General features: G+C 40.9%; 1 protein-coding gene across 3 annotated transcripts in view; it reads right to left on the bottom strand.

Annotated features, from left to right (window-relative positions):
- The window catches only part of LOC139822868 (uncharacterized), a 183,734-nt gene that overhangs the window by 12,256 nt on the left and 145,908 nt on the right, over positions 1-25,570 (bottom strand). For all 3 annotated transcript variants that reach the window (XM_071795022.1, XM_071795020.1, XM_071795021.1), the window contains exon 5: positions 453-651. In XM_071795022.1, coding sequence (XP_071651123.1) covers positions 453-651 — 199 coding nt within the window. The remainder of the gene's footprint in view (positions 1-452; positions 652-25,570) is intronic.

The raw sequence follows: 25,570 nt of genomic DNA, 5'->3' as shown, positions 1-25,570 counted from the left end.
TAGCGATATACTGTATACTAAGAGACGTTGATCTAATTCTAACCGAACATAATCTAACTTGAACTAAACGGATTTGATCCAATGTGCGCTAATCTTGAATATCCGCTACGTTCGAAGTTTAATTCAAATTATCATTCAAGTTAGCTATAGATAAACTGAGTACAGTAACGTAATAAGTGTTGAGTGTTAAACTCAGATAAGCTCAGAGAAATATTGAAGGCATAAGTTTGAAATGAAAAATTTCAAAAATTTCTTTCATCTTATAATGACATTTATATTGTACCATTCGATTTGACTAAGCTGAATAATGATATACGCTATTGTGAAAATCAACGAGTCGCAAAGTTGAACCCGAGGTATAAGAAAGCAACTCACAGAACGTCTAAAATTGACTGCAGTTTTTAGGGCGCTATGAAAGAAATAAAAAAAAAAAAAAGGATTTTTATAGTTACCTCTTTCGGGCACTGGCTCGCGCATACCCGAAAGGAGATGGAGCTCGCTCTGCCTTGTGTATATGCCGGGTATGTGCGCGATGCAACGTAGGTTCAAACGTCCGTTCGTGTAATGGAACGGCTGAAGAGTAAGACTGATCTCGCTCCACTGCGTCCCCTCGTCATCCTTCGTCCGCTGTTGCCTCGCGGTCGTCTCCACCTGCGACAAATCAAGCGTGAGCCCATCGTCGAGGTACGTGTGAACGTGTGAACGTCGCGAGAAAAGGGATTCGCGAATGCTATGAAGGGCAGGCGGGACGGGTGAGGTAAGGGCATTGAAAAAAAAGAGAAAGAAAGAGAGAGAGAGAGAGAGAGAGAGAGAGAGAGAGAGAGAGAGAGAGAGAGAGAGAGAGCAGAGGAAATGTAAATCTACTTTCAACGATATTCGTTCACCCGGAATCGGGAGGAGGTGAATTTCTGCCCTGTTCCTCTCTCAGCACCCCCCGCCTTTTCGTCATCCCGCGCGTTCAACGTGAGCGTGCCCGCGCCAAAGACGAGAGTTTCCACTTCGATGAAAAGTTAGAAGACCCGCTAACGTTCCCTGCCGCCCCGTGTTCTCTCGATTAATGTCCCCCCACCTCCATTTTTTCCTCTTCCTGCGTGAAATCGCTTCTCGTCAGGCCGCGGCGGCAAGGAGCGAGCCTGTCGAAAGTATTGGCCAGAATGGCCGAGTTCCGGCTTTCTTAATGGATCATTATTGTCCCGGAAGTCGTGATAGCGTCGAAAGTAAGTTATTCGACTGAATCATACGGTAGAGTAATTTGTAAGTGAATCGTAAAAAGTTTGCCTAAACTTTCCGCTCGTCGATGTAGACGACAAATCGATAGAACTGTAGACATTCGATAATTTTACGCAATGTTTACAAATGCTTTGTATTTTATATTAATTGCAAAAAGAGAGAAAATCGTAATCGATATAGAAAGAGTAAATATCTTTGGAAACGCGTTAGTCTTGATTCATAAAATACAATAATTCAGCATAAAAGCTGAAACGACTATTTCTGATAAAATTAATTTACTCTCTTATTCAATTACTTATAAAATTTATCTTACTTACTTTCTATTCAAATGTCAGTTAACCCGCAGTAATCTTACGCTTAATAGTTTCTTAAGTGATAATAATCTCAGTAATAACATAATTCCCGATTCAAAGCGTTATGTGCGCACCTGATGCCACTATGCTTCTAGAAGATAGTTGTTATGAAGTTTAACAGCATTCGCGTCGAACCAACGGTAAATTACATAGAACATCCCATATTATATAGATTATAAACCCAACAGATTGTATAATGCGTATTAATACTTCAATCTCAAACGCTATATTCTAAAATTATTTGGACAATAGAAATAAAACAATGGATCTTTCTGTGTGCGGCGGACTTATTAATATACTCTAATTCTTCTAAGTAGAAAATAAGAATGCTTACAAGTGCGAAGACATAATTACGAGAGAAGCACAACAGAGTCTCTCCAGTTAATCTCTTCAAACTGTAATCAATATTACAATGGAATTGGATCGTAGAAGACAATCATTAGAAGACTTCTAATCGCGGCCAATCAAACGAAGTCTTAACAAAACTAATCGAATGAACTTTGTAATGAAGTCTTAACAAAACTAATCGAATGAACTTTGTAATGAAGTCACTACCAATGTACGAATGATATTACAAAAATATAATAATCCATGATCTTCTTCTAAACTTCAAATTAATTTAACTTTGTTGAAAAGTTTTTCAACGACGAACTATCGTAAGTACAAAAGAAAAGACTTCCCATTGTTTCATCATTATGTCATAAAGTCCATTGTTTAATTAAATATGTATAGAGTGTATAATTTTTTATCATAGTCCGTGTTAGACAATAATAACTTGTAATACAAGTAATTGAATAAATAAAAAATTGATGAGAATTGACGCGAATATCTGCGTATATATTGCATCGTATATGTATATATGCTTGATATATCAAGTTTAATGTTAGTTGCTGCAAACAATATCGGCGGAAACATGCAAGTATTATAGGAGCACTTGCTGACTTCACATTTTCTCAACTGAGGAATTATGCAATTCGCGCGATCCAGTGTGATATATGGCGGAACGCGCAAAAAAGAATCTCAGCCAATGATTAATGGCCGAGTAGCATTGATACTTATCCCCCCGACGCGCTAAGAGTGCGTCCAGCCGAATATAAATTCCGCTTTTTAAACAGCTACCGTGAAATTCAATCTCGGAGGGAAGCGAGCGAAAGTGATTACAGCGGTTGAATACAGATTATGAGAAGGCGGTCGCTACGTCATATTTAAGCGCTCCGGATTTTCTTTGTGAGCGTCCAAAGGAAGGGCTATATCTCTTTTTCCCACCGGCACACTTTCGTGTCCCGCGTGCTATGGAAAAATTGAAAAAAATAAGAAAGAACGCGCGTTTGAGTATACCTAACGGATCGTGAAATTTTCTATTATGAGATTAAATGCGCCAGTCTTATCGAAGAAAAGATCCACTCTAATATTACCGTCGCGTGGTGTAATCAAAGCTTTGATGCGACGCCATCTTCCCAATGTAATATCTAATAATATCCTCACGCGAGTTTGAAAGAAAATTCGACTGATCTTGCATAAAATTGCAAAACCGTAAAACGGACGGTGTTTCAATTTGTTCTTAAATCGAACCGGATGATTCGACAAACGAACGGTTCGTTTGTACGATCTCCGCAAAACTTTCTTTTCGATCTTTTAATTGCCTACTCTCGTCAAAAGTTTCATGGATGTGCTTTTTTAAGCCACGTACCTTTTCAAGATTCTTTGGCAAATTTAAAGTTGATTCTTTAATGATCAAGATTTTTATTACCATTTTTTAAAGAAACTTCTATTTCCAATACTACATATTTTTTCTATATAGCTAAGCCTCAAATTAAAATTCTAGTAAAATAAAAAAAAAATTACTTTAATCTTGTATCTCTCGTTGTTTTTAGAGTGTGACTTGATAAGGACTAAGGACTAAAAACAATGAAACGTCTATATGTATATATATATATAATACAATAAACTGCCAGTTTGGTCGAAACAAATGGTTTTTTCTTACTTTGATCTTGTTAATTCGGTTTTTTCTCGTATAGTTTCTTATAAACTTAAGATTTAATGGACACATTTAATTATATATAATAATAATAATTTTCATAAATTTAAGTAACAATTTATTTAAGAAACAAAAATATTTGAACCAAATAAATGTTGTAAAGTGTTACCTAAGTAGGTTTAGAAAACATAAATATACAAAAGTTATCTCACGTATCAAGAATGCGGAGATAGAAACACTAGCGATGTTTACTTCGCATGCTTAACCGCATTCTCGCAAAGCCTACATAGGTTAAGATAAATGTAACTAACACTACGTGTAATCTAAGTTAAGTAATCAAGCGAGAAATTCAGATTTAGAGTAAGAATTAAAGTAAATGTATCCAAAATACTTTCAATAGGAAAACTTTATACTAAAAACAATTGAAAGGAAATAAATGATATAAGCATTTTTCTTTCAATTATTTTGAAAATAAGATATTTAATAAACAAGATATTTCTAATAAACTTCAAACTTCATCGTAGTATTCTTTTTGAGATCCTATAATATGTAAAATGTTATATTTAAACTACTTTTTAAATGAATGAATTACGGTAAAGAAAAAATTTTCAGCAAGATTACAACCCGTTCAAGCAAGATTTATTTAAAATTTACTAAGGAATACATTTACTTGTTTATTTGTTTTCTTGAAGCTTAATTTTACATCGAGATATTTTGATTTTTAATATTAATCTCTAAATTAGATCGCACTTTTTAATCTCAGAAGAGAAATTATTTCCACATTCATCAGAGGAAGAAAAAGAGAGGGAGAGAGAGAGAAAATACTATTAGACCGTTGCCGCGTTGATTCAAAGCTTTTTTTGCGGAACAGCTTGCATTTTCTAATTTCATTATTCGTCATCTGAAAATGGAATTCTTTCTTTCCTTGCTATTCAAGGCGCAGATTACCAGAAATACAGCAGGAAACCCGCTGCGCAGCGGACCATTACAGAGCTCCGCACAGTGCGAACGCGAGCGAGATATGAAATCTCGCGGTAATGCATATTTAATTGCACGTGTAGTACTTGTTGAATCAATGCGCGCATGTATTTGAAAACCAATATATTCGATTGATATCACAAACGTGGAATCCGATTGGTATCGGAGGAAATACGACTATTTCTATGGGGACCGAAGCAACGCGAAAATCGAAAAAAAAATCTACGATGTGCACAGGATAAATGAAATTTTTATAAAAAATTTTTCTAAATGAATTGAAAAAATATCCGTTATACGAGAACAGCCTGTTCTTATAGTTTCCTTTGAATTTTAGTCACGAATCAATCGTGAGCTAGATACTTTGTATATAGCGAAAAGGTAACTTTCTGCGTAACTTTGGGTTAAACCACGAACTATGCACATCGATTAAATCCTAGTTTAATTAGAATAGTTTAATTAGAGAAAATTATGACAACATTTCAGGCGATGTCGACGATGACGACGGCAATGCAGTTGCACGGAGGACACAGTTTTACTGTATATGCACCATGATGACGTAAGAGTGTACGTGTACTTATCGTAACCACCGGTGTCATACACCTACGGACGGCGCGGCGCGTCGCGTGGCAGGCGGCTTATCCTGCGCAACGCCTAGCAGCACACAGTGCAGCCGCGTCTCGCGCGTGCTTAAATACGCCTCGAAATCCGAGGCAGTTCGAGGTGTACGTCGCACCTAAGGGGCGTAGCCATGCGAAACCTCTGCGACGAGACACGGGTTGTCCCTCGAATTGCGGCCGAGCACGTCGGGCGCGATGCGGCGCGACGCAGCGTGACGTGGGAACGGGAATGAGAACTGGAACGGGATACTTTTGACCTCGGTTATTCTGTGCGAACCTCACAAGTCTCTCCCGGGCACCTTTGAAGTGTCGCGCGGTTTTCGGTGTAACCGCTCGCTCATGAAATATAACCCTCGACCGCTCGCGCGTATAGGTTGACTCATTTACGCCAGAGGCTTTAACGTCGTCTCGAAATGGGGGTATTACGGGGGAGACTCTTGCCCGCCCGCCGCACCAGCTGCGCGCTACTTTCCCCTTTCTTTTTCGGAACAATAGTCCGTTATCTTTTGTATCTCGTACATATTCGTTCTAATTAGTGGCAATTCCCTGAATGGCATACCTTCGAAATAATACCGCGCTGTAAGTCGAACCAGCGTATCTCTTATTGAATCGGAATTCCAAATGCATAAAACATTATTTTTTCATGTGAGTGAGAATACGTTGTACAATATTAATAATATCATTATTTCAACCATTTCAACCATCTTTCTCCAATAACTTTAAAAATATCAGAACTCAGAATTCAGGTATAAATAATTTAAAAAATATAAAATAATTTTTACGTTTAAATATTATGTAAGAATATTTAATTACTGCTTGTTATTTGAAACGTAATAATTGTGTGCTATGATAATTGTTTTGTGAATTAGGTATAAAAAATCGCATAATAAAGATTAAATGCCAGATTTCCAGCTATAAAAAAGTAAACGACGAGCGTCTGTCCAACGTTATGAATACAAGTCGACGCGTGCGGCAATGCGAAATTTTTGCAGGAATTTCAAAATGATCTCCGATCTTGCCGCGCTATTCAGCAAATTTTCGTACACGACTATCTTCTTCCTTTCGTAAGAGACGGCATTAGATACGCGATGGGCCGAGTTCCCCTGGAAAGATCTTGGCGCAGCATGCATGCAAATCCTGACCGCGATGGTAGTGCGGATAGCTGCACACGGATTTAGATGCAAATATATATATATGTGTACGTGTGTATGTGTAATTTCGTGTATATGCACGTAGCCATGGATACCATATGAGCAGTCCAATTTCTCCCCAGTTGCCCTCGACCGCTTTCTTGCGTTCCTCGAGCGACTTCTACATTGCGCCGAGATTCGACTGGTATTTAAGCGGCGTTTATCGCCGGCGAGGGAACTGGCGAGGGTAGCAGGAGGTTGGCGGGTATCGAGTGACTCAAACGGGAGAGACGGGAGGAAAAGGGTCGTTCGGCGCGGCTCAAGTGGGACGATGCTCGTGGCGAAACGTGTGGCGGGAGAGAGAAGCCAAAAGGCAATGCCTCGAAAAGCCGAATCGATCTCTTATAGAGGATTCCCTCGGTATCCTTTTACAAGCTTCCTTGTCCGCGGCACAGGATAGGCGGACGTGTTCAGACTGTGGTCCCGTCCGTAACGAGCGGGCTCCGCAAATACCGCATTTGCCTCACGACCTCTAGCGAGCATCCGTCCTTTCCGGGCATGGAAATGCGATTGAATTAGATGCAGATATCGCGGAGGACATCGTGTATACACGATACGATAGAAACCGGGAAAGAGATACTGCTATCGACCTTGTGTTCCCGTCTCCGCGCTCGTTATTGCTATCGAAAGCGATGCCGAAGAAAAGATGCTGGGCGACCGAGAGAGGAAAGCAGCCGTTTTCGCAAGCAGGCAGGCAGGAACGGTGCAAAAAAAAGAGATCGTAGTTTTCCAGCAGAGAGGAGAAATCAAAAGGCACAACTCGAACATCGACGATCGATTCGAGAGAGAAATCTTCTTTTCGTGCGGGATTTATTCAAGCATAACTTTGCGAATCAATCGACTGTCCACGGAAGCTGCGACATCGGTTTTCTTGTGATTCAACAATTTCGCGAATGGTACATGTTTTATATCGATTCTATGGTTCTCTCTGATGCACTCTTATAGTCTGTACGGTGAAAGATAAAGTGCACGTTACCGTTCACATTATCGGATACGTTTATTATTTCAGTATAACTAGCCTCGGTAATTGATAACATAATTTGATCGATATCAAAGTGGCGTAATTAAAACAGTACATAAATGCAGGCTTGCAACAATGATTAATAATAGAGCGTAATTGACATTGTCGTTCACGCATATCTAGTCCGTGTACATATAATGAGGGCGAAATTCTACCTGCACACAGCTGGATGATGTTTGCCACCCAATACGTAAAATAAATTGGCGCGGTTGTATAATGTATGTTTACATGTACATATATTTTCGTTTCATGTTTGACATATTTTGCATTCAATCTTGCTTTTTATCCAATCCTAAAAGTTTGCGTAATATTTTTACACTCTACGGAACTCACGCTGCACACCAGATATGTCGAGTTTTCGAAAAACGCGCACTTTTTCTCAACTATGCAAATCCTTCGGAAAGTTTTAAAATACTTAAAATTAAAAGTTACCTTTTCGACAATATCGTCAATTTTTTTTTAGCTCCAGCAGCAAATTTTTACAACTCAAAATTTCGCTGATGTAAAATCCATTTAAAAAATTAAATCACAAATTACGTTGCATGACAGTGTTACATTTACAACATTGAGATTTAACTTGGTTAAAGCTTTTCGCATAATGTCTACTTCTATATAGCAAACAGAAATGTTGCTATTTCAATTTTAAAAAAAGTCGTTGCGTTCTTCATGCTTTGATTGTATCTTATACGGATCGGCGAAAGTTACCGTCTTCAGTAACACTTTGTACTAACTTTTGCAAACTTAATGTGTTCTCGATCAGGCTGAGTGTTATAAAACTTCGTCCGGCATCGCTCCTCCACGTTCAATTAAGAGAAACAGCCTCGTAGAGTCGAAACTCGCGAAAAGACATTGCAACCGGAGGACAAAAGAATCGGGGATATCGTCCATGCAAGGTGTATTAACTTGGACAACGCGTTGCGCTCGTCGCATTTTTAGCCATACATGTCGACCGATCCGAATGAATCTCCGTTTTCCTCCGATCCAAACACTCTTCTCTCTCTCTTTTTTTTTTTAGTCATTCAGAGAGCTAGTGAGCCTCTCTGTTTTATTTCACTTCCGTGTTATTCGGCGCGCATACGTTCGGCCGATGATCTATGAGACAGGTCTGATCCACCGACTGCGCGGAGTGACGCGCCTACATGCGGTTGCACACGCGAATACGATAAATCACGGCGAATATGAGCTCGGATCGCGCACGGGGTGCCATTCGAAACAGGCCGAACGTCCAGGGCAAACGTTTGCAGTTTCTCTCGGGCGTCGCGTCTCTCTTGTATACGCTGATCGATGATTCTGCAATGACAGTCGCTGCTTGCTGTTAACAGATGCGACGTCGTGTGCTTCAATTGCGAGGTGAAGAATCGACCTGATGAGCACGATCGACATCTTACGTTGTTTCCTACTCCGGAAAGCGGAACGCCATCAACCTTCGACGCGATCGCCCTTTATCGCGCTAATATAAGAAAATATTTGCAATAGCGACAAGTGTGAACTGTAGAATAATCACAAAACTGGATTTTAATAACAAATTTTCTTGTATATGCGCTTCCTTACTTTTGCCTTATTTTACTGACACACAAACTTACTTTCCTGACTAATTAACTGAGTTTCCAGAGAACACTTACTCTTATGATTAAGCATGATATCTCTAGTTTTAACTTTAGTCCAAGTTATCTTCTAAGAGGAGAAGTAATTAATAGTAATAGTAATAATATAGTACAGTGAGATTTCACTTGGAGTTTCTTAACACAATGGAAAATGTGCGGAACGGAAAGATAGGCACGATGGAAACTGCGACACGTCACTGGTACTACGATTTCAAGTGTGATACTATGGTATCACAGTATATTCGTGGTAATATCCGTCCTTCGGACTCCGCTTGTTCATGCAATTTAGCAGAGTATACAGAGTATCCCAAACCTGCCGGATGTCCTTCCAACAACAGATACCACAGATCAAACAAGAAAACAGCGGTTCCGGCAATTTCGAGAAATTAGTAAGCGACAGAATTATGCAAAATTGGAAAATAAAGATTCACGACGAAATGTTTTCAAGTCTTAAGAAAAAGAAATAAGTAATTAAAGTGGATATTTATTATTTATTAATTATCAAAATTAATTTTTCCAAAAATATATTTATTTTGTGAAATCAGATATTTTATTTGTGAAAATATGTAATAAATGCTCTATTATATTAAAATTTGATATTGGAATTTAATAGGTATATTCGAAGTAAAATTACGATAAACAACAATCTGCCAATAATTTCACAAAAAAAATGAAATAGCATCCCAATCTAAAACTTATTTCGTTTTCGCAAGCTAATTCGACTAAATCCCTTTAGATGCAAGGAAGAGACAATGCCTGGGATATCTTGCGCATCTGCTGTAACACGTAATATGTTAACAGAGTGGGTGCAATGCACGCACACTACTTAAGTGCTTACCAGATACGTAAAGGAACGACGTGACGTGCCGCCGAATCGTAGGGGAGCTCTCGATCTCGCACGAGGCGAGAATACTAACGGCGATTATGTAATGAAAGCTAGTAGGAATTATATATGCGAGCGTACAGAAAGCAAACCGTAAATAGCCGGGTGTGTGTTGCGGGCGAAAAGATACAGAAGGAAGGGAAAGTATGTGCTTTCGGATCGACGGTCGGAGTGCCGGCACTCCTCCGTTTCCGAGTTGTGAGCCACTCTCGAGAGCTCTCCTCTCTGCCCTCCTCGCGAAAATTGCGCCGCGTAAGGAGTACCGTACAAGTGCGGAAGACTAACGGAATTTAAGCAAGGCATTGTATCCTCGCGTCTCGTTCGACGAACATTACGATCCGCAAAGGAGCGATTTATAACACCTTGCGATCATTCCTTCACCGATGCGCGTCGCCCCGTCATTTGCGTCGGGAAAATTTATCGAGATCACGACCCAGCTGAATTACAGAATCACAAATCTTTTTCTCTTTCGTTACGTGGCACATTTTTTTATTTTTGGTACGAAATCACGGTTAGATCGATTGTTAAACGATAATTTTTACTCAAGTGGTTTTTGTGAATTTCGTTGTGAAACTTCGGTATTACGTTTTCGCAACGCAATGAGCAAGAAAGTAAATGTTTGATTAATTTGACCAATAAGTTGATTTTCGAACACGCATAGAGAAACGGTGTATATGAATATTTACGAAAAATTGAAGGAAAAAGGGTTTTCTCTTATTAGTTAGTGATAATACTGCATTAAGATAACGCGCAATCTATGTATGTACATCCCATTAGGTAACCAAGACAAGTACTATGTTCAAATGGTCACTTGCGTTCGAGAGGACTATATACGTAGTGCTATCGGGCATACTAATCCATAACAAGAGGGCATTATGCGCGTCGCTGTTGATTACTTACGCGACGTCGAAGTTACTGACACCGTACCCAATAGGAGAGGCATATCGTGTCACAAAGGTCAGCAACTCCGATAGGATAAGGTCCTTTTGATCCCTCAAAGGATTTAGCTTACGGTTAGCGGTGATCCCAGTATACGATTTCGAGACTTAGTAACAGCTGCTTCCGTACCAATGTAACCGGCGACAGTTCACACTAGTGGATTTCGATTAAAATAAACCACGCATCACTCGCCTCTCACGATTTATCTTGCTAACTTTTGTTCTTCCTAAATAATCGTACGTGACTTTGATTTAGATCTTGTACGATGTCCATGAGAAAACCAACGGCCGTCCTTTCGAAGTTAATAAACCAAGAAATTTATAAAGGCGTTGCAAAGCTCCTTTCGCGCCACTTTAAAGTTTCAGTTTAACTTGAATCGCAACGTAATCGATGCTTGAGTCTGTTCTTTCTTATTTTATGCAAAATACTTTAATCGGCTTATAGTTGTTTTGTTATTACAAGCGCAATCTTTTAGATCTTGACATAAAATCTGAAAGCGCGAAAGAATTTTCTGGATATCTTAATTTCTTTTAAGAATATTGATATTGTCTTACAACCCACGTATGTCATTCCCTTTGAGCACACATAAAAATTCGATGTATTCACTTTCGATTGATTCCGAAATAATCTCCAAAGAGAAACATTTGTAAACTCGGCTGTAATTTCCTCGCTGCAGTCCGAACGAATTTCCCTTGTCGCGTCACGAAATTTGCGTTTCAATATTGAAGCAGCGTCCATTATGAACCGTCAATCTTCTTTTTACAGCCCCAGAGCTGTGCATACTTTATGGTCGGCCAATAAAACACGATTTTCGTGAGGACGTGAAGGTATATAATCGGTTGGTACGCGCGGCACTAAAGAGAATTCGCGAACGTCGGCATGCATAATTACGTTAGCCGCGCGGCAGCGGGGCCTTTCCCCGGGATCTTCCCAGCCTGTTTTGAATTCATGGGCGTCGTTCAGTCGTATCCCCACAACGTATTCGAAGAGCCGCCGAAGTGAAGCTGTTCCCCCTATTACGCATGTACTTGTCACGGAGGGAAGAGGCTCTCTTTCTCTCTCTCTCGCGCGCGCGCGCGCGCCCCGCCGAATCCCGTGCGGGTTACCAGAGATTTATACGAATCAAGATACTTCAGCGTGATTGCGAGAGCCCTGAAGCTGCGAAGATATATCTCAGGTGCGAAGAAGAAGTACGTTAGACGAGGTAGGAAGAGGGACGAAGGGGGATTCTTTCTCGCGGTGCAATGGAGGTTCGGAAAACGAACTCTTCGGCTTGATCCCTCGTCGAGTTACGGCTCCGCCGATCCGTAAGGCTCGCAATTCGCATTTTCTGACGGACAGGATTCGGGCGGGAGCGCGTTAAAAACCCTTAAGTGCATTCCGACAAGCGGTCCGCTCGACATGCACGAGTACTCGGGCACTCGAAATTTGGAGTAGGTTCGCGAGGAGCGAACGCACCTACGAAAATCCCGGTCGGGAAATCAGTTTCTCAACGGCACGGAGATTACAGCGATATGCGGGGTGTACCATACACTAATCTACGGTCGCGTTAATACTTAACGAAGTAGTTCCGAAGTGGTGTTTGCAGCGTAATGTCTTCAGCACACTTTGATCAAGCAGCTGCTCGCTCACATTGTAATGCGCAAAGCTGAGAGATCTTTCGTTACTTCATCGCTTTTTGCTCTTTAAGTTAAAAAATAAAAAAATGTAAAAGACGTTACTTATATATAATCGAAACGAAACAATTTGTTGGAGATATTTATACTCTTCGAAGTTTTAAGCTATCATTAAACTTTAAATTATTGCACTTTACATTATTAAAGAATTTCTTTTTTAACGCAGTATCAAAAATAAAAGTCTTAGGAAAATTTACTTTCTAGATATTTATTTTATTTGTTTAATCGTGCAGAAAAACAACTTTTTATATTCGTGTGGTAAATATTCTCGTAAATGATGTCCATAAAAATATTTATATACGTATATTCTTCTTTAGCAAAAAAATAATCTTCTGGAAAGTTTCCTAATAGGAATAATTTATATAATCTTTTTAAAGATAGACTTCAATTAGTCAAAGAAATAATTATTAAAATAAAAAACGTGTCCAATTTGCGTTATATTTCAATCACAAATATCACAGGAAATTAGAAATACAATGGCGATTGTTTTATAATATCGTGGAATCAATCGTCGCTCCATGAGCAAAAAATCATAAGAGGTTTACACGACTCCTGTTTCACAGACATTAATATCTTGTTTTTCAATCAATTTTCATTCAAAGCAAGCTTTACTTTGTACTTAAGTGGAAATTTAATTAAGAGTTTAATTGCTAAGATAATTAATGTTGAAATTTGACAAATTGCCGGTCTTCCATCAAATTTTCCCCAAGAGTGGATTGACTGAAAACCCATCAAAGAATTTGCGGTTAAGAGATGGAACGGTTAGTTTAAGTACATATTTTAATGACGGTTTCCTGAGATCTTTCGCGGAGTCGAATTTTCTTTAACGCAAATTTAATGAGAAACTATTATTGCTTGTAGCACCCAAAGAATTTTCAATATAGCAAATATTTTTACAATTAAATATAAAACTAAAACTTTTATTAGATATAATTCGCATTATCAATATCTCATGATTTGCAATGATGCATAAACTTTACATTTACAACAGCATCGAATCTCTTCATATTAATATAAAAGAATTAATTATAAGTGGTTACATTTAAGAAGAGCAGTGCGTGTACGCGATTTATCTCCTTACATGAAACGCGTTCAAACATTTGTAAGAACAACCTTAGTCCGCCGGTAGCTTCTGTCGAGAGTCGTCGAGTAAATAGCCCGAATGGGACTCGTCTCAGTAAATATGTCTCCTGATACGTCACGGAGCTTTCGCGTTACACGGCATCATTTATAAGATGAAGAAGACGGTTATGGCACAGCGGAGTAGTGATAAATAAGTCTGAGACGACGCCTAGTTGTACGAGTTTCAGCTTCGACGGAGTAAAATCAGGCCGATCGCGATGTGTGCAACGAATGCTTGTGCGTTTACAATACACGATGTTATTTACACTGTCGGAATAGCCTGCAAATTTCCAACCCCCGCTGGGATTGTTGGCGCAATTGAAAGAAAACTGTTCTACGTGCAGCAATAAACACATCGATACAACAAACATATCCGTCGTTCTTCGATAAATCAGTTACCAGAATAGTTGCCAGCGAATATCGAATGCAATTCTTTTTGTTCTCGTTGCAGGAAGAGTTCTTACGAACTGTAATACGGCGAAATAGTATGAAGGAGCAATAAAAACGGAGAGACGTCACGCCGACGGACAAACGATCGTCGCTATTACCATTGACCTGTCGTAAACGCGCGAGGCGGACGCGCGCGTCCGCGGTATATTAATGCATTCCGCGCCGCTCTATTTATGATCCACTTCTACCCCAGGAGTCGTTTACTTTCAATTCTCGGGTGTTCGATTAATTTTCGTATCGATGGCGCCCGGGAGCTCGCCGCCACCGCCGCCGCCGCCGTCACGCGCCACCGTGAAATTTATGGCCCACGGATTTCGCGAACTTCGCCTCGGGTTATGGCCATCGCGATCGCGGAAAAATCGATATACCCGACGCGTTGTGTCGAACGGACGGGGATATTTAAAAGGGTCTGGCTCACGAGCTATTTGCACCGAAGCCGCGGTACGTATACCGCGAACACCCAGAGGCGCGATACGTATTCCCTGCGAAATAACGACGATTAAACTTTATGGGTCCCGGACAGTGCCGGAGGGCGTCCCTCTCTTTTTGGCCGATCGGCGGAACACGCGAAAACCTGAAGCTGATTGCGGAATGTGGCACTGCGCGGGGTCAGCCCGATCGTTATTAATACACCGGTTCCGTTCCTGAAATATGGTTTTGCACCCTCGTTCGCGCGCGTACGCAGTGACAGCGAATCGGTGCACGGACGGATTCGGAATGGAGTAAGAAACGAGCATATACATATGATCGATATTTCGTACGTCGATATTTCGCACATCTGGCAAAATGTCCGTACATGACGTATAGATAGAGTTAAATTTGCATTTATATGCTACAAAAGTGCCACCTTTGCTGTGATTAAACGGACGAAATTAATAAGTTAAATGAGAAACGTACAAACGAGATTTCTAACGATAATGAAAGCGACAAACGATTTTAATTTTCGACAAAAAATACCGTGCTGCTTTTAGCAATAAAGCTTTATAATCTTTGTGACAAAAACGTTAAACGAACTCTTTTTTCGCACATACGTTAAAGATCTTAGCGAGACTTGATTCATGGACGCGGACGGTTATCCACTCTGGCTTCCGTGTACGTCCATCGATCTGGATGTCGTCATCGTTCTGGGCAGACACATTCCCCGCTGTGGATATTATTCGCTCCATCATAGATATATGGATACGCGTGTCACAGTGTGCGGGCGTATATTCCCGTGCATCATCTCCGGAATATAGCCCAACTGTCGCCCGCGAATCATACGACGGTGCTGTCATCGCGACCCATCCGGTGTAACCCACTTTTCCAGGCGGAATTCTTTCCTTCTCAAATGCAGCGGGCGTAAAGTATTAACCAATGCGACGAGAGTGGCGACGGAAGCGGAGGATAGATCTGGAGATCGGACGGATATCGAAGTAATAGTCAATGGGAGGATGGGACACGTCCATAAAACTGATAATAAAGAAATATATATACGATAATAATGCAGCGATAATAATTAAGCGTCTTGTATCACTATTCGAGATGACTATTTAATTATCTGTCAAAACTCAAGTGAAAGTATACGTCTTGTGATTTGTGATACTTCTTCTAGTGATTTGAAAATGATTTGTTGCCCGAATGCTGCGCCATTCTGGAATTACGTAAGAAGGCGCGCGCGCGTTATATTGGGGAACACAAGTCGGAGTTCCGAACTTATATTAAAACAATAAAAACGGAGGACACGTCGCGTCATCGGAACTCGGTGCCGAAGATATTCCTATACGTGACCACGTCGCGATTTCGCGTGTGACCTAGAACGCGAACCGGTCGCAGATGTTACGGTAGCCGATATACGTTTGTGACATTCTGATGTGCAGAAGAACAGAGGAGATCGATTTGATATAGCGTTGTCGCGTCGACAGAAGAAGGAACAACAACACGCGCGGCGGTCTTCCCCCGTTTCTTCTTTTCCTGCGCCTCGACATCCTTCTTCCCGGGGACGCGTTTTTCCCTCTCCCTCCCCGTGGCCTTCGAAAAATTACGAGTACGTGTAACTCGGTTGCAACGTGTAACGCGTCGTTGACCCGATACAGGAAAAGGCATTCCAGGCCATTGGTCAGGACGGCGCTTAAGCGACGTTCTATCTTTCGTCGGTGTGTGCCACCGGTGCTCTATGCTCTACGGCGATTGAGCCCCCGAGGGGGCCCTTGTCTCTCTCGTCGGTCTCCCGCTTTGCCGCGCGCTATCTCGCATTGCGCTCAAGGGGAGGCTGGAGCTATCCTCTCTCTCCTTTTCTTCGTCGCTGCCTTTCGTCCTATACCATCGCGCGCCCAGTTTCCGTGTCCTCGTCTCTCGACTTCAAAGCCTCCCCCCCAGTCTCTCCCTCGCAATAAGATCGTCGGTTTACAGTAGACACTGCGAGACAAAAGCCGCTCCTTACCTAGCTATTCCGCGTCCCGCCGCCTTCGATCCATTCCCGTTCTACTTCCCATCATCGTTCTCATCCTCTATACTCATTCGTATCTGTTTGATTGCCGCGCGAGAGGGATATTGCGTTGCGGAGGGCGTAAATAAGGCTGATACAAAGGTAAGCCGCGCGGAACAATGCGTGAAAGCTTTCCTTTTGAGACATGACGAATGAGTCAGAATGGGATGCACGCGTGGCGCACCGTGACGCGACAGCGAGATACGCGGCGGCGGCAGCGGCGGCGCGGCGGTCCTCGTGAATGTCGGGTGGATGTCAGATTCCTCGGGGCCACTACGGGGGAGACTGCAGGCGCGTGTTACACCAACACGGTCTTTCGCGCAATTAGCTACGCGCCCGTGCATTAACGTACAGATTTATGGAGGTAATTAATGCTTCCGTATGCGAATTATTGTGTCCTATTTGATACCCGATTTGCCGGCGATGCAGCCCAATTTCTACACGCCGTCGTGCTTTCATACAAGGGGCTCCGAGAAAGTCCACGAAAATTTCAACTTATTTATTTCCCATCACGAAAACTCAGAACGTAGAGCGACGGCGAACGTAGAGAGTCAGTTATTGTACCAATCACTACTGCTCAGGTGTGAAGACTATTTCGGTTTATTTACTGTTGTCGATTCGCGCGAGGTTTATCGAAACATTACGATTATTCCCTTTAATTGGAAACGTATAAACTTCATATATATGCCAATAACACGCTCTTGATTGCGGTAATTCTGTGATAATATTATAGTGTATTATAGAATGTGCTTATATTGGTGATTTCGGCAACAAATCTGAATGCGCGAAGTATACCACGTGGTGAAGCAATAATGTAATTAACAAAAGCACGAAAACCGTGTGTCAGCAGCGAATTTTTGAAAGCTTTTATAGGATAGGTTACGGAGGACGCACACAAAACTGGATTGCGGAGAAGTTGATCGAGTCTCATAACTACACTAACATGATGATCGTGATATAATTTACATGCAGTACATGCAGTGGTATAATGACCAGTGTGCTGCAACAGGCGGAGACAATCCACAGTTACCGGGCTGTCACGTCGACTTGATGTATTCACGAATCGGACCAACTATTGTCACCTATGACGTAAAATGTAACGAAGTCGAGCAATTTTTAATAATTATCGTTGAAATAGTCACGTGTGCGACAAAGTAAAATATTCTTCAAAGAATCTGTAACTACAAAGATGTAACTACGCGATTTTCGATGTACCTCGCATGCAAGACTCATTAGTGAGGAAATAATTTATTATTCAAGACGAAGAATTAAAGAAGTCCGCCTTGCAGCGCGCTTTGAGACCGCGGGACGCCAGCTGTAAGCTTTCTTGGGCAAAGGATAAAACTGACTGAAAGAGAAAGAGAAAGAGAACGAGAAAGGATTATGTTACGTCGAAGACGACGACGCTAAAGTCGACGGTATTAGTTCGCTGTCTGTGTGTGCGCGTGCAACTTCCCAGTAAATTCAGCATGTTTCTGCTGAGCTTGGAAAATCTGCGAAACGGTGACCCCTTCGCCGTCTTGGAAAATTATACGGCGGTCGAAAATCTTCGCTAAATTTAACTCCGCAAAATATTATCCTTCCAACGAGCGTCGTTCAGGGCACACGTACGTTCCGTGCCCGCCCTCGCTACGTCGGTGGTAACGGCACAATCTACATTCACGATAGCCCGTGCGCCTTCTTCGTTCTTCGTATATAACAGCGAACGGTTTACGTCAGAATGTTATACACCGCCAGGCGCAATTCGCGTATTCGGACCCTCGTCTTTGGCTCGTGGATAAATTCCGCGCTATTTCAAGCGTGAGTTCGGGGTGTTCGATGTAATTCTGACGACTTCTCACCGACTTTCTTTGGACTTTTTAACGCGAAAGCAGCGAAGATTTATGCGGCAGTTAAAAATCCGGTCGTATAAATATATTACCGGAGCAAATTTCCCGAGTGTACATTAATCTGAATTTTTGTCCCCGTCATCGTGACCTTCCTGTAATACGTAATCTACAGACGCACTTCATCATATAATTCTCCGTTTGCACGACGAAGACGAATAAATTTTTCAGATTGCACCCGCAAACGAAGAACGAATTTTGCGCGTTAAACGGAATACAATCCTGGTATGATTTTATGTTTACAGTCGAATAAATAATGGTCATGTAAATTTCTATCTTCGTTAATAATTTTCACAATATTCGAAGTCTTTTTCGGCAACTAGTTCGTAACCAGGTCGCTTGAATCGATACATTTCATTTTATATAGGCAGTTTCATACGTCGATTGCCTCGCTACAGCCATCTTAAGCCTCCCTGGACGTTATGCTCGACACTCGGGACGACGAACTGGTATTAACCGCCAGTCACTAACCCCGAGAGTAGATACGGTGCATTTCGGTTAAACTCGGCAGAGCACCCAGCGACTAGCTAAGCTTTCCGATAAACTCGTCAGCCGTTTGAATCGACTGTACGGTATCAGGTTCAATTTACCGTCGGCTGTAGTTCCTTTCAGCAAAGGTGGACAAGCATCTCGCGCGCTCGTGTGCGCGCCATACTATCGGAGAAACGAAACTGGCGGTTTTGCGAATGTGTGTATGTGCGTCCGGTGTGTCTATGAACATTGACGTGCACGTGTCAAGTATACGCGCGTGTGCACCGTGCCGCTCTCTACGAAGGGACGCTTTATTAGACCGTGCAGGTCTGAAGCTCGGTCACGGGGTTGACGAGGAACGAAGTGGATGCGGAAACACGGGCGGAGGGAAAGAGCCGTGTACCGAGCGGATGGAAACGAGGGAGATTGAAAGGGAGTGAAACGTGCGCGCGGAACACAAGCGGCCGCCGGGATCGAATCCGGGGGGGATAAGGGACGACGAGGGGGCGAGCCGGGGAATTGATGGAGCGGCGAAGAACGGAACGGCGGAGAATCGGTGATTTTAGATGAGAAGGCCGTTAGACGGGACAAGCCGAGAGAACGTCCAGGGGTCGACATCTCTTCGAAAGGACCTTCCTGGATGGAAAACAATGGGCCCCCGCCGCGTGCATCTATCGGTTCCCATTACGACGACGATGACGATCCTGACGATATGACGCCGAGAGTTTCCCGCTTGTTTATCGATGATTCGTTAAGTGGCTGTTCCACCTCTTTCTCGCATCCTCCCCGTGCTCCCCGCCTCTCTCTTATTATCCGCTTCTCATCCCTGGTAACCTCGTCTCCATCTCCTCTCTCGCTCTCTCGATCTCTCTCTCTCTCTCTCTCTCTCTCTCTCTCTCTACCGCATCACGATCGTTTAATGGAAGTCGACAGGGTCGAAGCCTCGAGGGTAGGCCGCATGAAGCTAGATATGGTTTTCCTCGGTGTTATTGGCCGATAATCTGCTGGTATCGACGGACGTGGAATTATACGGACATATACGTGTATACAGTGTGCGCCCTACAGTGATATAGAGCGGTATAACGTCGGATACACCGGCTGCAACGCCGCAACGGAACGGCACTGGCAGCGGAACGGCGCACGTCAAACGGGAACTGAGCGCTCGCCATCCTACGGCGGCGGCCGTGTCCCACCAGGCCGCACGTCCGCGCGAATTAAACTTAACCACAATTAGCAGGACCCCGAGCTTCGTTCGGCGGCGCATATAACCGCGTGTAAATTGTAATAGCTATCCGACACCGGCAGCACCCGTCGACGACGCGCTAATGCGCGTGCGATAGCTGTGTATATATATATATATATGTATATATGTGTGTGCATGCTCTGCGATGACACGGAATATAACATACGTACGGTGAGATCGCGGACGTTGAATACAAGATCGCGAATCTATCGATCTACACGGTCAATAAGCCCTGTCGTCGGAGAGGAACATGACTAGGGAGTCGATGAACCGAACGCCGTGCAACGATGTACAAAGGATGGCGCCTGATAACTTATGTGCGAATCCCCTTTGAGCCATGTAAATCGAGATTCAATCATCTTTCCGCGCTCAATTTTCGTTCCCTAACATAAAAAGATCTGGGTCATTCCGATTGCGCGTGATGGGAGATATCCAAGAAATTTAATTCTGCGTTTTTATCAGTCGTCATATTATATACGCGCGTATTCGAAGGATTTACAAAGTCTGGTCACATGTTTATAAACAGAACTAAATAGAACTAATGATATAAACTAATGCAATCGCGCCGAAAAACAAGAAGTAAACAATTATTAATTTTTAATTTTCTGCTTATTCCAAACTCTATCTTTAATTATCTGTTACGAAGGATGCGGGTTCTCTCATGCTTTAATCCCGTAGACATATTGCTGTAATTTTGGTCTCTCAAATTTCGCGACTGACAACGGCTTCACCGGTGTGGAACATAATTCAAGTGTATAATTCAAGTGTACATATATCTATTACCTAGTCTAGACGGTCAATATCTTACATATATAATGACTGTCGTTGCGTGCATGAGAACTATGCAGTTTCAGTATATATTGTCAATATTAATATGTATTTTGGTCGTATGTATATGCACGTAAAAGAGAGGCGAAGCTGCTTTACTTAAACACATAAACCAGCTGCTTTACTTAAACATATAAACATAGGAACGTTGTGGACACGAAAACAAAAGATATTAAATCGGTGTTGCTTGTACTTTCCATATATGAAAATGGGAAACATTAACTCTTTGAAGCTCAGTGTGTTTACGATACGCAATCACCTTTTTTTAATCCCTCTTTGCCCTCAATCTCTGCCTGATGCTTTTGTTTGACTACTGCTTTTCCGTATATTCACTGGCTACTAACAAATGTAAAAAGAGTTTCATTGTACTTGTGCGTACTGTGGGAAATAACGATTGTTTGCATTATTTCAGCAATATAAGATTCAAGAATATAATGTATCAAAAAATTTAATTACGTTGGGTATAAATTTATTTGATATACACGTACGCGTACTGTAGAAAATAACAACTGTTTGCATTATTTCAGCAATATAAGATTCAGAATGCATGCATCAAAAAATTTAATTACGGTGGATATAAATTTATTTGATACACACGTAATGTTATTTGCGCGTCTGAATATTAAATATATTAAATTTCCCTTTTTTAATTCACTATGCGTATTTTTATAACAAATTATTATATGTATGGTAAAACAATTTGACCATAAAAATTCTTCAATAAATTGAAGTAAATTTACTTCAATCTATTATAGTGTGATTTTCGTTAAATCAAATAAAATCTGGTTTTTTTTCGTAAATATATAGTATAAAGTCTATCAAGTCTAAAACGATTGTAATAAAAATTTTTAACATGATGGATAATACAGTTTCTCTTATATAAAAAAATACTCTCTTTTGCGTCTTGTTTTAATAATAAGAATTATGATAAGAAAATTTAGCTCTTATTTCATCTTTCAGTCAGAATAAACGAATAAACTTTATAATTTTCCACATTATGAAGTTTATATTACGTATTGCTAACTAAAACTAATCACATGCAAATGGGTTATTTTACTGTGTTCAATTTATATAAATCTTCTTTCTGTACTTATTTCTTAAATAATATCTGCAAATGGAAGATACGTGCATGTGTCAATATCGATTGCAATTATAAAGATGTACAAAATGTTCATTTGCATGAAGATAACATTTACGGAATCTAAACTTCTGATCGATATTCCCCTCGATTCCATCAATATTTACGATATATATACTGATCACAATTCAGTATTCGCTGCGTATCTAATTTCCGTTATATATTCGTAGCCTGTGGCAATAACTTTCGCGTGATATCTATGTTACGCAGCCGTCGCCGTAAAGCCATTTGCAAAACATTAATTGATCGGTGGCAAATCATAAATTTCATGCTAATGATATCCAGAATGCATTTCATTAACGTATACTCTATTCCATTGCTTATAATATTACAATTGTACCAGCGTAACCAAATTTACAGCGTTATTTACTAAAATATCTAACTGTGCTTGAGCAATATTAAAATTTGTAATAACAAAATTATATATTTAAAAACTTTTTTTTTAAGTTAAAAAGTTATTTCAAAAAGTATTTGCAAAAGAATACATGTAATTTGCTTTAATATCCTCAAATGTTAAAACGTGTTTAATAATTCAGTATTAAAATGGAGAGATAATGCACTTTGCTCTTTGATGAAATGATGAAATTATATGTGATATAATTATACGAGTGAATTATATTAAAGCAGAATTATCTCATCTTCATTCTTATCTATTAGTAATAAATTCTTGAAACTTTAACCATCTCGGAATAACCGATACAATTTAGTACTCCGCACACAGATCACGTGCATATACTTTAGTGCAGAACTTTAGAGGCTTTTACGACTAGTACTCTGGGCACTCTCGAAAAATTATCTTAAAAAGTCTTTTGCATACATACATACATATACACATATACAGATTATATTTCTATAATTTTATCCAATTTCAGAGTACTTCGTGTCTGCAAACTTGATGGATGGTGTGAATGAAATGTAGAAAATGTTTTTACTTTTATTTATCACTAAAAATGCCTCGAAAAGCGTGAATAAAAATTTTGTGAATAATGCTTATGCTTAAAATATTCGTTATTGTCAGTAGAAGCAAGCAAATGTTATGAAAATATATGCATAAAAGAGGCATTAACTATCTGCAAAAGCAGATATTTCCGTAAAAATATAGTTAACCCGGTTAGTGACTTTATTCCGCGTATTTCAAACGTAGTGGCGTTTACTTCTGCTTAGTTTGTCGCATATTACAAAAAAATATATATGCGGTAACGGCCAACTGAATAAATGCTCTCTGTATATTGTATTTTTGCATGTACAATATCTCCGTTAAAATTCTTTTTGCTTGGCATATAATTCAAATAAAAAGTAATCGAATTAAATTGATTATATATATGTATATGTATAATGTATGTCGTACAATTTTCTATCTTAATGCCATATTTATCAAAGAAAAATAAACACAATAAATATAATTCTATAGAACTGAGATAAGGGTGCTTACGAAGAAGCGCTCGGAGTCCGCTCGGAGTCAGAATTTGGTATAGCATATGTTACGTGCACTATACCAAAACCTAACCCCGAGCGCTTCTTCGTAAGCACCCTATATAGTCTGTACACAAATATATGTATTCCATATAAAGAAAGGATCCAAAGTTATTATTACATTCGTTTCGCGATTACTTCATTCTTTATTCTTATTTCTTTAACTATTTTGATTTTTATAAAAGAAATAAATATGACTTATCGTCGTGTGATGACGAAATAAGATGACGCAAATTTCGTCATTTCAGACTTTTGCGTCAGCTCTTCATTCCCACCTGAAGATAAGAAGAGACGCGACGTCTTCTGCGGAAAAAAGTTCCTTGGCCGTCGCGCCGAGTCAAGGCCCGCAATTGTCCGTCTCGTTCGTAGTCGTAGGTCGCGGATGTAGGCTTTCATTATCTTTCAGGCGCGGCTTTCTCTCTTGCTCTCTCTCTTTATCACTTTATGTCGTGATCGTGCCAGTGTGCACTAGCCATCACGGTCTCATCGTGTTATCCGAAGAGGACATCTCGAGTTTCAGAGGAGAACAAACGGCACGTCGTGTACACGTCTACTGACGACCCTATAGAAATTGCGAGGACGTTCTCGAGACTTAATGAATGGGCCAGTGCCTGTATCTGTGTATATGTGTATGGAGGGAAAGAGCAACGGCGGGTGCGAGAGGTGGTGCGATACCGCGAGAGCGTGGGGAAGAAGTTGATGGCCGAGTAGAAGGCTAAGCTTGTCGTTCAATTTCTCATTTCTTGGCTATCGTACGTTGTGAGTGAAATCCGCGACGATGTTATGAGACGACGCGCATAACGTTCCGCTTCGAGCATAATGCGCTGCCATTTTTCGCATTTCGCCCCCATTACGTAATGCGATCGCATAGAACAATTTTAATTACCAAGTCTACTCATGTTCGCGTACGTGAAAATTTAATAGGCCTATAAATAAATCATGTATATATAACAAGTACGAGTTGCATGTTGCAGACAGGAAATGTTATATATTGGCGCCATATCGTGTCGAATATCAATCCTCTTATGACTTCGCAATAAGGCTCGGTGTCGAGTGGGTGCTCAATGTCCGACCCGCGAAGGGTTAAAAATGCAGCTTCGACGAGTTTCAGGGCTGTGTTCCCATCGAGGACGTCTTCGTTTATTCCTCGATATAAAGCCATGACGAGCCACGTGTCGGATTAACTTCGACGCCCTTGCCTCTCTCCGCGGCATTGTGCTGCAATTTGCTTCACGGCAGTGGGGCGAAGGTACGGCGGAGCCGGGGTTTTAATCTGCATCGGATTATATCCTCAAAGAGCGTTGCATTTCATTACACCGAAGCCATGCGGGAAAATGGGCCGGTGTTTGCGGACAGTGCCGGCCAGCGAAGCCATAGTGGAAATAAAGGACGTACTTTCGTCACGGTAAATCCTTTCCCGTTATCACATTTAGACACCTGTCTATTTGCCATGGAGAATAAAAAAGTACCGTTGGAATATATTACGTGATCACGTACAACACCGTGTTGCTTTCAATATAAAGTTCCAAAGAAATGTTCGTTACGGTATTTTGACGTGTCGTGCCGGATTAAATATGTAATTACGTAGTGTTCGAAATATCGACGTCGATCTCTTTTACTGTATTTCGTATGGTTTTCATAAGACTTTCATTTCAGCCCGAGATACAACATTTTACGCACTGATCATAAAACATAGTTAATTTATAGGAGGATACGATACTTAAAAACCATAAAAATGCGGCATTTAATATCTCTGTACGGCAAAGATATACGGATTTTTGACAGTTCGCACATATAGAGCTCTGTAGTAATTCCATGCGGACGCAGATGTTACAATGGTAAATGGTAACAAAGTGCCGACTTTGAACGAAGCTTTTGATGCATCGTGCAGCAATTGCAGGCGATACATGGAGTTATGGTTTATGATGCAGTAAATTCAATGGTGTCGCGCGAAATTCGGGCCAGTACGGTATTCGGTAGGAATACCTTCGGTCAATTTTAAGAGAAATAGACGAGGTGTATTTTT

Source organism: Temnothorax longispinosus, chromosome 12 (genome assembly GCF_030848805.1).
Source record: "Temnothorax longispinosus isolate EJ_2023e chromosome 12, Tlon_JGU_v1, whole genome shotgun sequence".
NCBI classification, from domain to species: Eukaryota; Metazoa; Arthropoda; class Insecta; order Hymenoptera; family Formicidae; genus Temnothorax; species Temnothorax longispinosus.
The sequence above is the reverse complement of the archived record's forward strand: the minus strand, read 5'-3'. Positions and strand labels throughout refer to the sequence as shown.